At 34.1% G+C, this 13,151-nt stretch overlaps 1 protein-coding gene and 1 long non-coding RNA gene across 2 annotated transcripts in view; both read left to right on the top strand.

Moving 5' to 3' along the window:
• Window positions 1-13,151, top strand: part of LOC140435580 (uncharacterized) — a 334,868-nt gene that overhangs the window by 48,647 nt on the left and 273,070 nt on the right. The gene's annotated exons all lie outside the window — the stretch shown is intronic.
• Window positions 1-13,151, top strand: part of LOC140436768 (uncharacterized) — a 31,325-nt gene that overhangs the window by 13,496 nt on the left and 4,678 nt on the right. Inside the window, exon 6 of the mRNA XM_072525852.1 lies at window positions 7,470-8,237. Within this exon, the coding sequence (XP_072381953.1) occupies window positions 7,470-8,237 (768 nt within the window). The remainder of the gene's footprint in view (window positions 1-7,469; window positions 8,238-13,151) is intronic.

The raw sequence follows: 13,151 nt of genomic DNA, 5'->3' as shown, positions 1-13,151 counted from the left end.
GTACGAATAAAATATTTTATATCATGTATACGTATACAGTAGAATAAAAAGGCATTGAAGAGTTATTGACAACGAAAACTATGAATTTTGCATATAAAACGTCAACATGAGATATACAATTGAATCATATTCATAAGAGTAACATTTGAACACCTCTTTACAAGAACAACATACAATAACTGTAGTATTAATGTTTTACATAAAATAGAAAAAACCTACATAATTTCTAGGAAAGAATTTGGAAACTTGGGAATGATATTATTTATAGATATTATATATAATATTCAAATTTCCAATTCTTTCATAGAAATTAGATTTTTTCTATTGTATGTAAAATATTAAAAATACAGTTATGTTGTTTCTATAAATAGGTCTTCATTTCTTTTGTAAAACTTCTGCTACAAATTACCATCATTAACATAATCACCTAAATATGGCCATAAACTTGTTTGTCATAATTAGTATTTAATAAACTCCAAGCTTTCCCTATTTCACCCCCTACCCATCCTTAGGGTGAAAGTGCTTTTGGAAAACGAAACTACACTTCAAAATTTAGTCCGAGTTTCAACAGAGAGCATGGAGTCCCATAAGTTTAAATGCGGTGAATTATTTAACGGTTGCGCTAAACTCGTAGTGTTAAATGTGTTGTGTTTTTTACAAAATACGGAACAACTTAATGTCAGTGCTGCTGTAAGACGTACTTCGTTGATGACTGGTGTTAGCGAAAGAAGCATTTACAATTTCAAAAAAGAAAAAGAACAGAGTGGAACGTTGAAATCGCCAAAAAAACGTAAAAAACGAGTGTGTCAATCAAATTCTAGAATATTCACATATGACGAGGGTGTAAGAAGTATTCTACGGAGAATTGTTCATTGTGAATTTTTCATGAAAAATTTGCCGCCATTCTTAAAGCATATACATAACTTCATACAAGGTAATGAGAATATACAGCCGTTGTCTCTTTCTACTTTATACAGACTTCTGAAAGATATTGGATTTGTTTATAAGAAACGTGGCCGAAGAAGCATCATGGTGGAGCGAGAGGATATTATTCATTGGCGCCATAATTATTTGAGAACTATACGACGTTTGCGAAAAGACCATTGCAATATCATATATTTGGACGAATCGTGGGTTAATGTTGGCCAATCTATAAATTACGAATGGTGCGATACTACGATACAAAACAGTCGTGATGCTTTTCTCAAAGGTTTAAGTACTGGCTTAAAAGCACCTACTAAACGAGGTCCACGATATGTTTTATTGCATGCAGGTTTTTCAGGAGGTTTCCTTCCTGGCACACAGCGTGTTTTTCTGGCAAAGAAAAATGATGGCGACTATCACGATGAAATGGATGCCGCATATTTTGAGTCGTGGTTTAAGGAGACATTAATATCAAATTTACCAAATAATGGTCGCAGGAATGTCATTGTAATAAACAATGCATCGTACCACTCCCGTAAAGAGAGATTCCCTAACAATTCCTGGAATAAAGCTGCAATCAAGGAATGGCTAGTGGAAAAAGGCATTTTTTTCGAGGAGTGTTATTTGAAATCCGAGCTATTAGAAGCAGCGCGTGCTTTTAAAGATCAATACGATAAGTATCATCTTGATGAGTATGCTTCACAACATAATGTTTATATTTTAAGGCTTCCTCCATATCACTGCGAATTGATGTTGCAGTTGATCGACGACGGTTTCGCACGCGTCACAGAACAAAATTGGCGCAATTATGTCACTCATGTTGTTGAGAAAATGGAAACTGAGATGTGGACTGCGGACAACCTGCAAGATGACGTAGACCAATTGATAATACACGCGAACACAGGGGAGAGTAGCGAAAGCGAATCCGACATCTCGGATGTAGAGGACGACTTTAGTATAATTAATTGAATATCTGTGAGTAACCTCGATTATTTTACACTGTATAACCAATAAAATGCATTTACCAGTCCAATCAGAGTATGGGCTTTTCGGATATTGGGCTGGGTGCACGGAAATCGAGTTCCCGGAGGTTCCACCCTGTATATTTATAGCTATCAAGAAATGTAATTTAAAATATATTTGTTAGTTTAATAAAGTATAAATATAATATAATGTTAAATAACTTACACTATAAACCTTATACCTGCTCATCTGGTCAAGTGTGGGCAAGGAAAACCATTATCCCATATGGAATAACACAAGGTTTCGCTGAAAACTACCAGGTTGCTATGCCAAGGAACTAGGTAAACTTATGTTGTGTGTAAAAAATGCGAGACTGCATTATGTTTTAACAAGGACAAAAACTGCACTTCAGATTTCCACAAAAAAAAATTTCATAGTAGGTGTTAAAATTTCGCAGTGATTCAAGTGCGCAACTTGTTTTTTTAATAACATCGCCGGGATTAAAAAATGTGCAAAGCTTTTTCGATATTCCCGTTTCTGATAATTTTTCACATATTTACAAAAGAAAAAGTTTTTCTTGGATATTGGGCTGGGTGCACGGAAATCGAGTTACCGGAGGTTCCACCCGGTATATTTATAGCTATCAAGAAATGTAATTTAAAATACATTTGTTAGTTTAATAAAGTATACAGTTTTATAATAAAATTCTCGCTAAAAACTTAAAGTCTTTTTATTCAAATTCATGCCTCTTATTTGGCTACTTGAAGGCAATTATTTTATCAATATATTATTTTATAATAAATAACAGAGCCCGGCGTAGAGATCTGGGTACGGTTCTGTGACTACCACTTGGACCTGTTTGTATCGCCAACCACAAGGCGTGAAATCCGGCAATTGTGCATTCCTATATTAGCCGTACTGCACTCTCGGTGTGACATTTTCTATAGTCTTTGTTAAGTTATTACCGGCATATTACGGTACTAACACCTATCGGTACCGTCAATTTTTTATTTGCCTTTATTTACAAATAATACTGTCTATTGAGATAACTAATATACTTAACAAGTAATATAGTGAAGCTTCCGAGATTTTCTCAGTATCTACTTGACAACATTGTGGGATTCTTTAATGGTGACTAAATTCTTTCATTCTAAGTTTACAACCATGTATAAGGGTGCTTTGATAAGAGAGAGAGAGAGAGAGAGGGGGGGGGGAGAGAGAGAGAGAGAGAGAGAGAAGCTGATGGGAGAACTAAACACCTCTTTCTGAGGTAATAATATTTAGAAGGTGGCTAGTATTCTAAATTTCTGTATTTTGAAACAAGACAAATGATAAATACATTTAGAGGGAGGAGGGAATAATAAGATTATTAAGATATATTTTGCCTAAATCTAAAAACTCATGGGCGTAAAGTTTGTTGGAATTTATTTGAAATTCCAATGTTCTGGGGGACGCGAAAACAAAAGTTGAATGGAAAACACAAAATTCAAGCTCAAATGAATGAAGAGACGTTACAAGATTTCAGAGGTCAGAGCCTAGTTATTGGTCGGGTAAAGGGCCGAGTATTGGCGGAGGAAGGCGATGGATAGGGATTATTGGAGAGAATTCCTTGAGGAGGCTAGGACCCACGCAGGGTTGTAAAGCCAGAATGATGAAGAAGGGGTCCCGTTAAAATAGGCAAACAATCCTAAAACTTATTTATTTTAATTTTTTTACGTTTTACGTGATTAAAACATAAGACCCAGCGCCATTTTAACCCTCCACCCTCTACACCCAAAAACGTAATTTCTTCTTTTTTATTTTTTTTTTTTCGGTGGTTTGAAATAAATTTAAAAAATTCATAAAATTCACAAGCATAGTTAAGCAAAACTTAACAGTTTTAGTTTAATAGTTAAAGTTTTTTTTTTTTTAAAGCGTATAACTTTTTTTGGAGATGCCTGCAGGTCTAGTTTTTTTTCTATTTTGTGTATTTAATCAAAAGCTATATTTCTGATTTTTTCCAGATATTTCCGTCAGGTGCGCCACCTTCGAAAACCCAAAAAACTGTTTTTTTATGGGTTTTTTTTGGGGATTTTCTCCATTTTATAGACTTCAAAATAGACCAAATCACGGTTTTTATAAGTTATCTCTCATTTTAAGTAACTGGGTCCTTTTTTAGGGCATTCAAAAATTGGGCGAAACACCTTTAAACCTTCAAAAAACTATGTTTTTCTTCTTTTTTTTGAGATGGCCGCATGTCTATTCTTTTATTTTGTGTATTTAATCAAAAAAATATATTTCTGACGTTTTTTCAAATTTTTCCATTTTCGAAAAGCCGGAAAACTGGTTTTTGGGGATTTTCCAAATTGTATAGGCTTCAAAATAGATGAAATCAAGGTTTTTTTATAGGCAATATATAATTTGAAGTACCTGAGTCCTTTAGGAGATTAAAAAATTGGCGAAACTCCTTTAAACTCTCAAAAACCATATTCAAGCTTTTTAGCGGTGTTTACGAGTTTTTGCCGGGTTGTGTATGTGTGTGTGTGTTTGATCATTATTTTCTTCGATGTCAATGTCTATTTGCCATCTTATCTTTATGGAATTATTTTGTATTTGTTATGTGGAAGCTCTAAAGGAGTGCTACTTGCTTTCTTCCCGTTTGTTTAGGTAGGTATCCAATCATAATCATCATCATTCTGGCTTTACAACCCTGCATGGGTCCTAGCCTCCTCAAGAATTTCTCTCCAGCGTCCCTATCCATCGCCTTTCTCCGCCAAGCACATATATTTCCCTTGTCTTTATCGATGTTATCAAGGAACCTTGTTCTGGATATTCCTCTTCTCTTGCCAATGGGGCTAGCAAGGAGCATTTTTCTAGCTGGGTCATTTTGTTCCATCCGCATTACATGCCTTATCCACCTCAGGCGTCCTATCTTAATATGTTTTAAGATGTCAGGTTCCTGGTATATTCCATAAAGTTCGAAGTTGTACCATCTTCTCCACACTCCTTTGTCATTCACTGCTCCATAGATTCGCCTTATTACTTTTCTTTCGAAACATCCTAACATGTTTTCATTATTTTTTGTTAGAGTCCAGGCCTCTGAACCATATGTTAGGACTGGGCGTATTATTGTTTTGTAGGGTTTTATTTTTGTATTTCTCGATATAATTGTGGACTTAAGAAGGAGATTGAGCCCAAAATAGCATCTGTTGGCCGTGCAAATTCTACGGTTTATCTCTGCGGTAGTATTATTTTCAGTATTAAGGAGCACTGCCAGGTATACAAATTCGTTCACTGCTTCGATGACGTCGTTTTCTATAACAAGTGGTCATAGAATTTGTGCTTACGTGCTTATTTTCACTTACTTCGTTTTGTTGGTGTTTATTATTTAACCCATTTTTGTAGTTAATTCTTTTAATGCTACATACGCCTCCCGTACAGCGTTTTCCGTTCTTCCAACAATATTGATATCATCAGCATAGGCCAGGATTTGCACTGATTTATTATATATTGCACCAGAGGTTGTGATTTGTGACATACGTATTACTTTTTACAGAGCTAGATTGAACAGTATACAGGAGAGAGGGTCTCCCTGTCACAGCCCGTTATTTGTTTTAAACGATTCAGACAGTTCCCCCTGAATTCGTACTCTACATTCAACTTTTTCAAGAGTTAGTTTTCTTAAATTTTTTAACTGATTTGGTATTCCTAGCTCTTTCATTGCTTTGAACATTTCTCTTCTATTCACAGAGTCGTAGTTTTCTTTGTAGTCTATAAATATGTGATGAGTATAAATGCCATATTCCAGTGTTTTTTTCCAAAATTTGTTTCAGTGTTGCAATCTGATGAAAAGCCTGGTATTTTCATACTATCCGTATGGCACCATATCCGTTTTGCATATGGTGCCATACGGTGACATAGTTCTGTGGAAAATATTTAATACGCTGCATTTAGAAACGTAATTCCTCTGTGGTTAGAGCATTCAAAGATATCTCCTTTTTGTGTATGGTGCAAAGTATTCCAATCATTGGGAAGGGATTTATGTGTCCTTATTTCTTTTATAAGCTGCTGTAATCCTATTATCGTATCATGGGTACCTTTTTTATATAGTTCAGCTGGGAGATTATCTATTCCGGGTGATTTGTTTCTGGCTAGTTTTTTAACTGCATCTTCAAGAATCGTTGGTGGTTCCTCTTCCCTCTCGTCTGCTCCCCTTAACTCATCTCTTTCGTCTTCCACGTTTTCTTCTTCCTCCTCCACATTAAGTGCCTGCTTAAAATATTCCACCCATCTTTCAATACATCTTTCCTTGTTGTTAATAGGTCGTCATTCTGACTTCTGCATTGTCTTGTGGTTGCCGTGAATTCTTTTCTGTTGATGTTATCTTTCTTATAGAATGCTCTGAATTCTTTCTCTTTGTCGAGGTTTTCTATATATTTAACTTCCTTATTTAGCTGGTTTCGTTTTTTTCTCTTTTTTCTGTAGGCTTAATTTTTTTCTTTTGTTGCATTCTTGCATTAATCGCCAAACCAATGATTTTACGGGCACAAATTCTGGCTTAAAATATCTTCTTTTATTCTGGTCCAGTAGGAGTCTATATCTGTCTGGCCTTCTTCATTTACATTTTGTTTCCTTAGCCTGTTGGTGATGTTTTCCGAGTATCGTTCTGCAATTGTCGCATCTCTCAACTTTTGCACATTCCATTTTTTTGTATCCATTTTATTTTCTTTACTGGTGTTTGAAATTCTGGCCCTTAATGTTGAGATCACTAGGCAATGATCTGAGTCTATGTTTCTTCTTCTTCTACGGCACTACAGCCCAAATTGAGCCTTGGCCTGCTTTATTTTTTGTCTCCACTCTTGCTTGTCTGTGGCTGATCTTCTCCATACACGGACTCCTAAAAGGGCTTGTGCGTCGCTGTTTACTGTATCTTTCCATAGTTATATACCATAGTTTAACAAAACTTACAATGAAGTAAAAACTTCTTTTTGGAAAATAGTATAAAATTGTATTATTAAATTTTTTTAAAAATTATACAAAATAGTTTTATAAATTTTCAGAACGTTTTCGATTCTATCAGATCATTGTCAGTGAAAAACGTCTACAAAGTAACTGGTACTTGCCACATAATGAGGTCAGATGTCCCTTAAATTACATAATTTGAGTAACGAACATTATAATTATTAAGACACATTACATTTTTTAAGGGAAATTACAATTTTCCAGCTCGAAAAAGGGAACCTTACGCCCTGTGAGGTAACAACCACCTCTATAGGTAACAACCAACTCTTAAGTAATAAGATACTTTAAAGTTTTGACTATCGTTGACCATATTATATTGGTACCAAATTATATTTTTTTTTTTCTTTAAAAATATTAACTGTCTCTTGTTTACACTTTTTTCAGTGTCTCACATTTCCGCCCAATGACTCTACAATATATGTTTTTTCAACAACCTACGTCGACATATTTATTGTTCTTTGTATTACTTTTTAAACTGATCTTATTTATATACATTATTATTCGTCTCATGTCCGTTCTACAGTATTTCATGAATATTACAGTAAAGATTAAAATTGCAAATAATACTCATTTCTTTTTAGCAAAGCCGAAGGATCAGATACCGAAGAAAGAATAGCTAAAATTCTAGCAAAGAAAAAAGAAGATGCACAAAAGAAAGAAATTAAAAATCCCACAAAGAAGAGAGATGAAAGCCCATTTAAAAAGAAAGCCGAAACTTCGCCGAAAAATAGGTTAGACACTCCTCCCAAACCTAAAAAAGACGAACCTGCACTATTACAAATTTCTACAGATGATGACTTAACAGATGAAGAATCTTTAAATGGTCCAATAAATTCCAAAAACGGAAAAACTAACACAGGAAGTCCAAAAATAAAACAAGCAAGGAATGATCAGCTAGAAACATCACCAAAAAGAGAAATGAGGAAAACTGTTGATGATGACGACGATGAAACAGATGAAGAATCATTAAACGTTTCAAACAGATATAACAAGGAAAAAACTTCTAACGGTAATACGAGGGTACAAACACCACTTACAAAAAAAACTTCGCCTAAACTAAAAAAAGAAGTAGTTATGGACGTTTCCGACGACGATGAAACTGACGAAGAATCATTAAACATTCCGACGAATTCTAAAAATAGTATGGACCGTGTAGACAACTCAAAACGATTAAGTAGTTCTCAGACAAATGCATATACGGTAGATACAGACGAGGAGGTCGAATTTGTGAGTAATTTTCAAAATGAAAGAACGATGGACATTTTCCATGATGAAAACTTCTATGTGGACGAAAGTTTTGACCCAAATACATACAAAAAATTGACTAAATATATTACAGCATATCATGGGTAAGTAGAATGACTATGTAAAAACTTTGAAGTTTTTTCATATACTATTTAAATATACTCAGTGACATTAGAAGTGTTACACCCAGAAGGAATAATTTCTTGAACTTAATTTTTTGGCAACATAATGACTATATTTAAAACATGCTATGATAACAATACCAACGATTTATCTTTTCTACTTTTTGTAAAAATAAAGTTTTATCTTTAAATTTTTTTGTGAGAGACCGATTTGTGAAAACCGGTTCGTATAGAAATTTTTAGTTATTATACCTCAGTCTAATTGTATTTAGTGTAAGAAAATGTCTCGAGTTCAAAGATACCAAAATTACCACCATGTTAGCGATTTTGGCAGGGGTAGAATTATTGCGTATAGAGATATGGGTTTGTCGTATCGCGAAATTGGCCATCGTGTTAATTTCCTGGCAATGACGGTTATATGTGTTTGTCGTGTGTGGATAAACGAAGCTGGAGGAACAGGAAAAAGACCAACTTGTCAACCGAGGCATACCACATAGCGTCAAGATAGGCGCTTTAGATTACTGGCTCTGCGAGACAGTTTTGCTACTACGCATCAAATTGCTGACCAATGGTTTGGAGAATGGAAAAAAAAAGAAGACTAGTGCTTCCTTTGAATGCGGACCACTGTCATCAACGTTTGAATTGGTACAGAGAACGGCAGCATCGTGTGTCAGAATGGCGTAAGCATTCACCGATGAATCACAAGCTGGCGTTAATGTTTTGCCGTGGCCGCCACATACTCCGGATTTAAATCCTATCGAACATGTATGGTATATGATGGGAAGGAGACTGTTCATTTGACGGATCTTATTAGGTTAAATGAAACCAATTGCGTCGAAAATTCCTCGACAGAATGTAGTAGTATCTGGTTACCAATGTTAAAAGAAGAAACCAATAAAAAGAAAATACAACTGTTAGTACAATAACAATAACATATCGAGGATATGTCATTTATTTTTTAAAGTCACATACATATAAAATTAGAGTTTGATGTTAATATTGAGAGTAAACTAAATGGAAGACCAAATAGTTACCATGTTGGGATAGTATCATGAGTTTTTCCACATGATTTACAGTATAATTATTAACGAGAAAATTGTACTGCCGTGATTTTGTGTCGTTATCTTTTTAAACACAAATCACATGCTATGATTCTTCTGACAGTTAATTTCATGTAGTCTAATGAACTATCCTCCAATAAACTCACAATATTCACAATATAATTTTGAAGGCATCTACTTTAAAATGTATGTATTCAATATGAATGAGGCAGGTAGAATTAAATTATTAGAAAAATCAGAAGAAAAGGATGCGTTTATAAAAATATAATACCGATATGGCAATTTTTCAACTACCGTATACGTTATTCAGTGTGGAACAAGATAACACTTAATTGTTTGAATACGAGTGAGACACAATCCACGCATGTTGAAGTAGTGAGTCTAATATTTAAACAGTGTTGCAAAATTTCTGTTACATCATTCCTTCTAACATATTAGTCGGATACATAAGTGTAACATAATATTTAAATCCACTACAGTTTATTGTAGGATGAAAATTAATATTTTCCCAACAAAACTTACATAAGTAATCATGTAACTGTTATTTTTTAAACGATTATATCGTTACTTGATTAATTAACAAAGAACACCGAATTCAGAAATTGATATGTGACAACAGCGTGAGCTAAATAAATAACACACTTCAGTAGACAGATGATTTCCTCTCAAAAGAATAGGTAGTGCTTATCTTTACAGTAAGTTTATGGTCTATCTATTTGATTTTTAACTGTGGTGGTAAAAGGTTTAAAACCAATAATTAACATGCCAAGCGTATATTTTCGAGAAGAAAAGATTCAAATGCTGAAATGGTATTATGGGAACCATTTTATTATAGAAATAATACAGTTATTTATTGCTGCTTTTGAAAATCGACCAATTTCGACAGAGAAAACAGTTCGATCAATTATTAAAATCTTTGAAAATTTCGGTTGCATAAATACCTGTATGAAATGTCGTCCAACGGATCAACCACGATCAAAACAAATCACTGTTGAACGCGGAGCTCGCGAAATGTAAGTTTGTTTAACTGCTGAAGAAACGCATTGTTCGAGTAGACAAATTGTGGACAAAGTTGACCTAAAGGAAAGAACTGTAAGGAATATTTTAAAACGAAATAAATACAATTGCTATAAAGTGCAAACCACCCAAGAACTTTTTCCAGACGATCATTTTAAACGTATGGAATTTTGTGAAACTATGATGAGGAAATCGAATGAGAACAATAACTTAAAAATGTTATGTTTTCCGATGAATCTTCATTCACAATCCATAAACGCCGTAATCCATCTGTCGTCCGCTATTGGTCTAGGGAAAATAAACATTTGAGTATTTCTGTGAAAACACAATACCCAAAGAAATTAAATGTGTGGACTGGTCTTTATAACGATAATATAATTGGTCCATTTTTTATTACGGGAAATTTGAATGGACGTAAGTATCTAGATTTATTACGCAATCAGATTATTCCAAAAGTTCGAAACCTTGCGGTCAACTTCGACATGTCTGTTTTCAACAGGATGGTTGCCCAGTACATAACGCAAGTTTGGAACACACATTCCCTGGACGATTAATTTTTACACAAGTAACAATAAAATGGCCCCCTAGATCACCAGATGTAGCACCTTTGGATTTTTATTTCTTTGGAATGCTAAAATCAAAATTGTATCGGCATGAAATCGAACGAGCCACCAATTTAGCTGAATTGCAAGAAAAAATTGTTCAACTCTGTAGTCGGGTACAGCCAAATCAGCTGAATGCAATGAGACTTGCTGTAGTTGATAGACTCGGATTTTGTTTAGCGCAAAATGGTGGTTTATTCGAATATTTAATTGGTTGGAGATTTTTTTAAAAATGCCTTTAATTTTAATTTAAATATTTAGAATATTTTTTTTAGTTCGTTTTTTTCTTATAAAATTAATATTTATGTTTTGTTAATGTTAAGTTAATTGTTTTATTTCCAAGCTACCACAGTAAAAATCTACAAGAATTGCATTTAAAACTCGAATATAAGTGTTCGAGTTTTTCTTAAGGTTTGCCGACGGAAAGTTGGCGACGAAATAATTTTATGCAAAGAACTGAACTCCTCGTCAGTGTCTGATAAATTACTCAATGCCGGATAGCCGGATGTCTCTTGTCGCCGGAATAGGCGTTTTTGCTGCACTTTAATTCCTTAAATCAATGTTCTTAGTTAAATAATTAAGTAGGTAATTGATAGAATCGATCAGAAAATAACAATTGCGTGGCTACTTAATTTAAGTTTTTTGGTACAATATTAATTTTCATTCTACAATGAACTGTGGTGGATTTAAATATTATTTTCACTCATGTATCGGATTTAAATTTTAGAATAAAAGTTGTAACAGAAATATAGCAACACTGTTTAAAAGTCTTACCTACTCCTTCGCAATGATGATTGCTTCTCACTTCTATTCAAACAATTAAGTGTTTTTATCTTTTTTTGTATTTACGTAAAGCTACATCGACCATGGAAGTTTATTAGCGAGTATTGAAAGATTATACTACAAAATATATTGCTGTATAGATAAATTTAGATAAATGTATAATTTAAAAACATATTACATGCTATGAAATAAATTTATATTATTAAGATATTTATTTGTATTTAATAAGTTAGATAAGTTATATCAGTTATATAAGTTATCAAACATTGCAACACATATAAATATTTAGGTATGATCATCACAAAAGAAGGCAAAGTAGACGACACAATTAAGGAGAAAAACAACCAAGCAAGAAAAGCAATTTGCCTTCTCAATAGTATCCTTTGGGATCAATCAATCTCTAATAATAAGCACAAGATATATAACACAATCATTAAAAGTATAATTACCTACAGTAGTGAAGTATGGCAAATAAAGGAAAGGTACAAAAGAAAACTTGAGGCAACGGAAATGGATTTCTGGAGACGTTCAGCTGGAAAATCTAGACTAGAAAGAGTAACGAACAACAGAATAAGAGAAATTATGAAAGTAAAACATACAATAGTAGACGATATTGGTACCTAACAACGCAGGTGGTGCGGTCATGTACAGAGAATGTCTGAAGAACGTCTCCCAAAACAAGTCTTAATGTGGACCCCTCACGGTAGAAAAAAAAGAGGAAGACCCCGCCTTAGTTGGAGAGAAGGCATCAATAGAGAAATGAAAAACAGAGACATAGAAGAAGACGTATGGATGAATCGATAGGAGTGGCAACTGGGTATTGGACTACTGATCATGAAAGTCTGAGTCCAAGATCCGGCAGAGGAAGAACATCACCAGGCTAGAAGGCTTCATTGGACGTAACTATGAGAAATAATTGAATTGCTACATGGAATGTAAAAATCTTGTATTCTGCTGGAAAATTAGACAACACCATACAAAAAATTAAGAGACTCCAGATAGGTATATTGGGAATCAGTGACACACAATGGCCAGGGTCTGGAAAATGTCTTATTCAAAATTGCGAAATATTTTACTATGCTGGAAACGATAGAATTCATCGCTACGGAGTTGGAATTAGGGTATCCAATAGATTGAAAGATTTCATTCCTAACTTATCTCCCCTTTCAACTCGGGTAATGTTAGTGTATGTAAAACTTAAACGCAATATCCTAAATCATATACAAGTCGACGCCGCAGCAGCAGATGACGAAGATAAAGTCGATCAATTTTATACCTTAGAAAAGTTTATGAGACCAACGAAAACAGTTATCAGTCATAATTGCAGATTTTAATGCTAATGTAGAGCAAGGTAGAGTTGGAGAACATATCGTGAATTATGGTCTTGATGTCAGAATCGAGAGAGGCGATCGATTAGTTCAATTTTGCCAGAG

Source organism: Diabrotica undecimpunctata, chromosome 3 (assembly GCF_040954645.1).
Source record: "Diabrotica undecimpunctata isolate CICGRU chromosome 3, icDiaUnde3, whole genome shotgun sequence".
Classification (NCBI taxonomy): Eukaryota; Metazoa; Arthropoda; class Insecta; order Coleoptera; family Chrysomelidae; genus Diabrotica; species Diabrotica undecimpunctata.
This window is presented reverse-complemented; position numbering and strand designations above follow the sequence as displayed.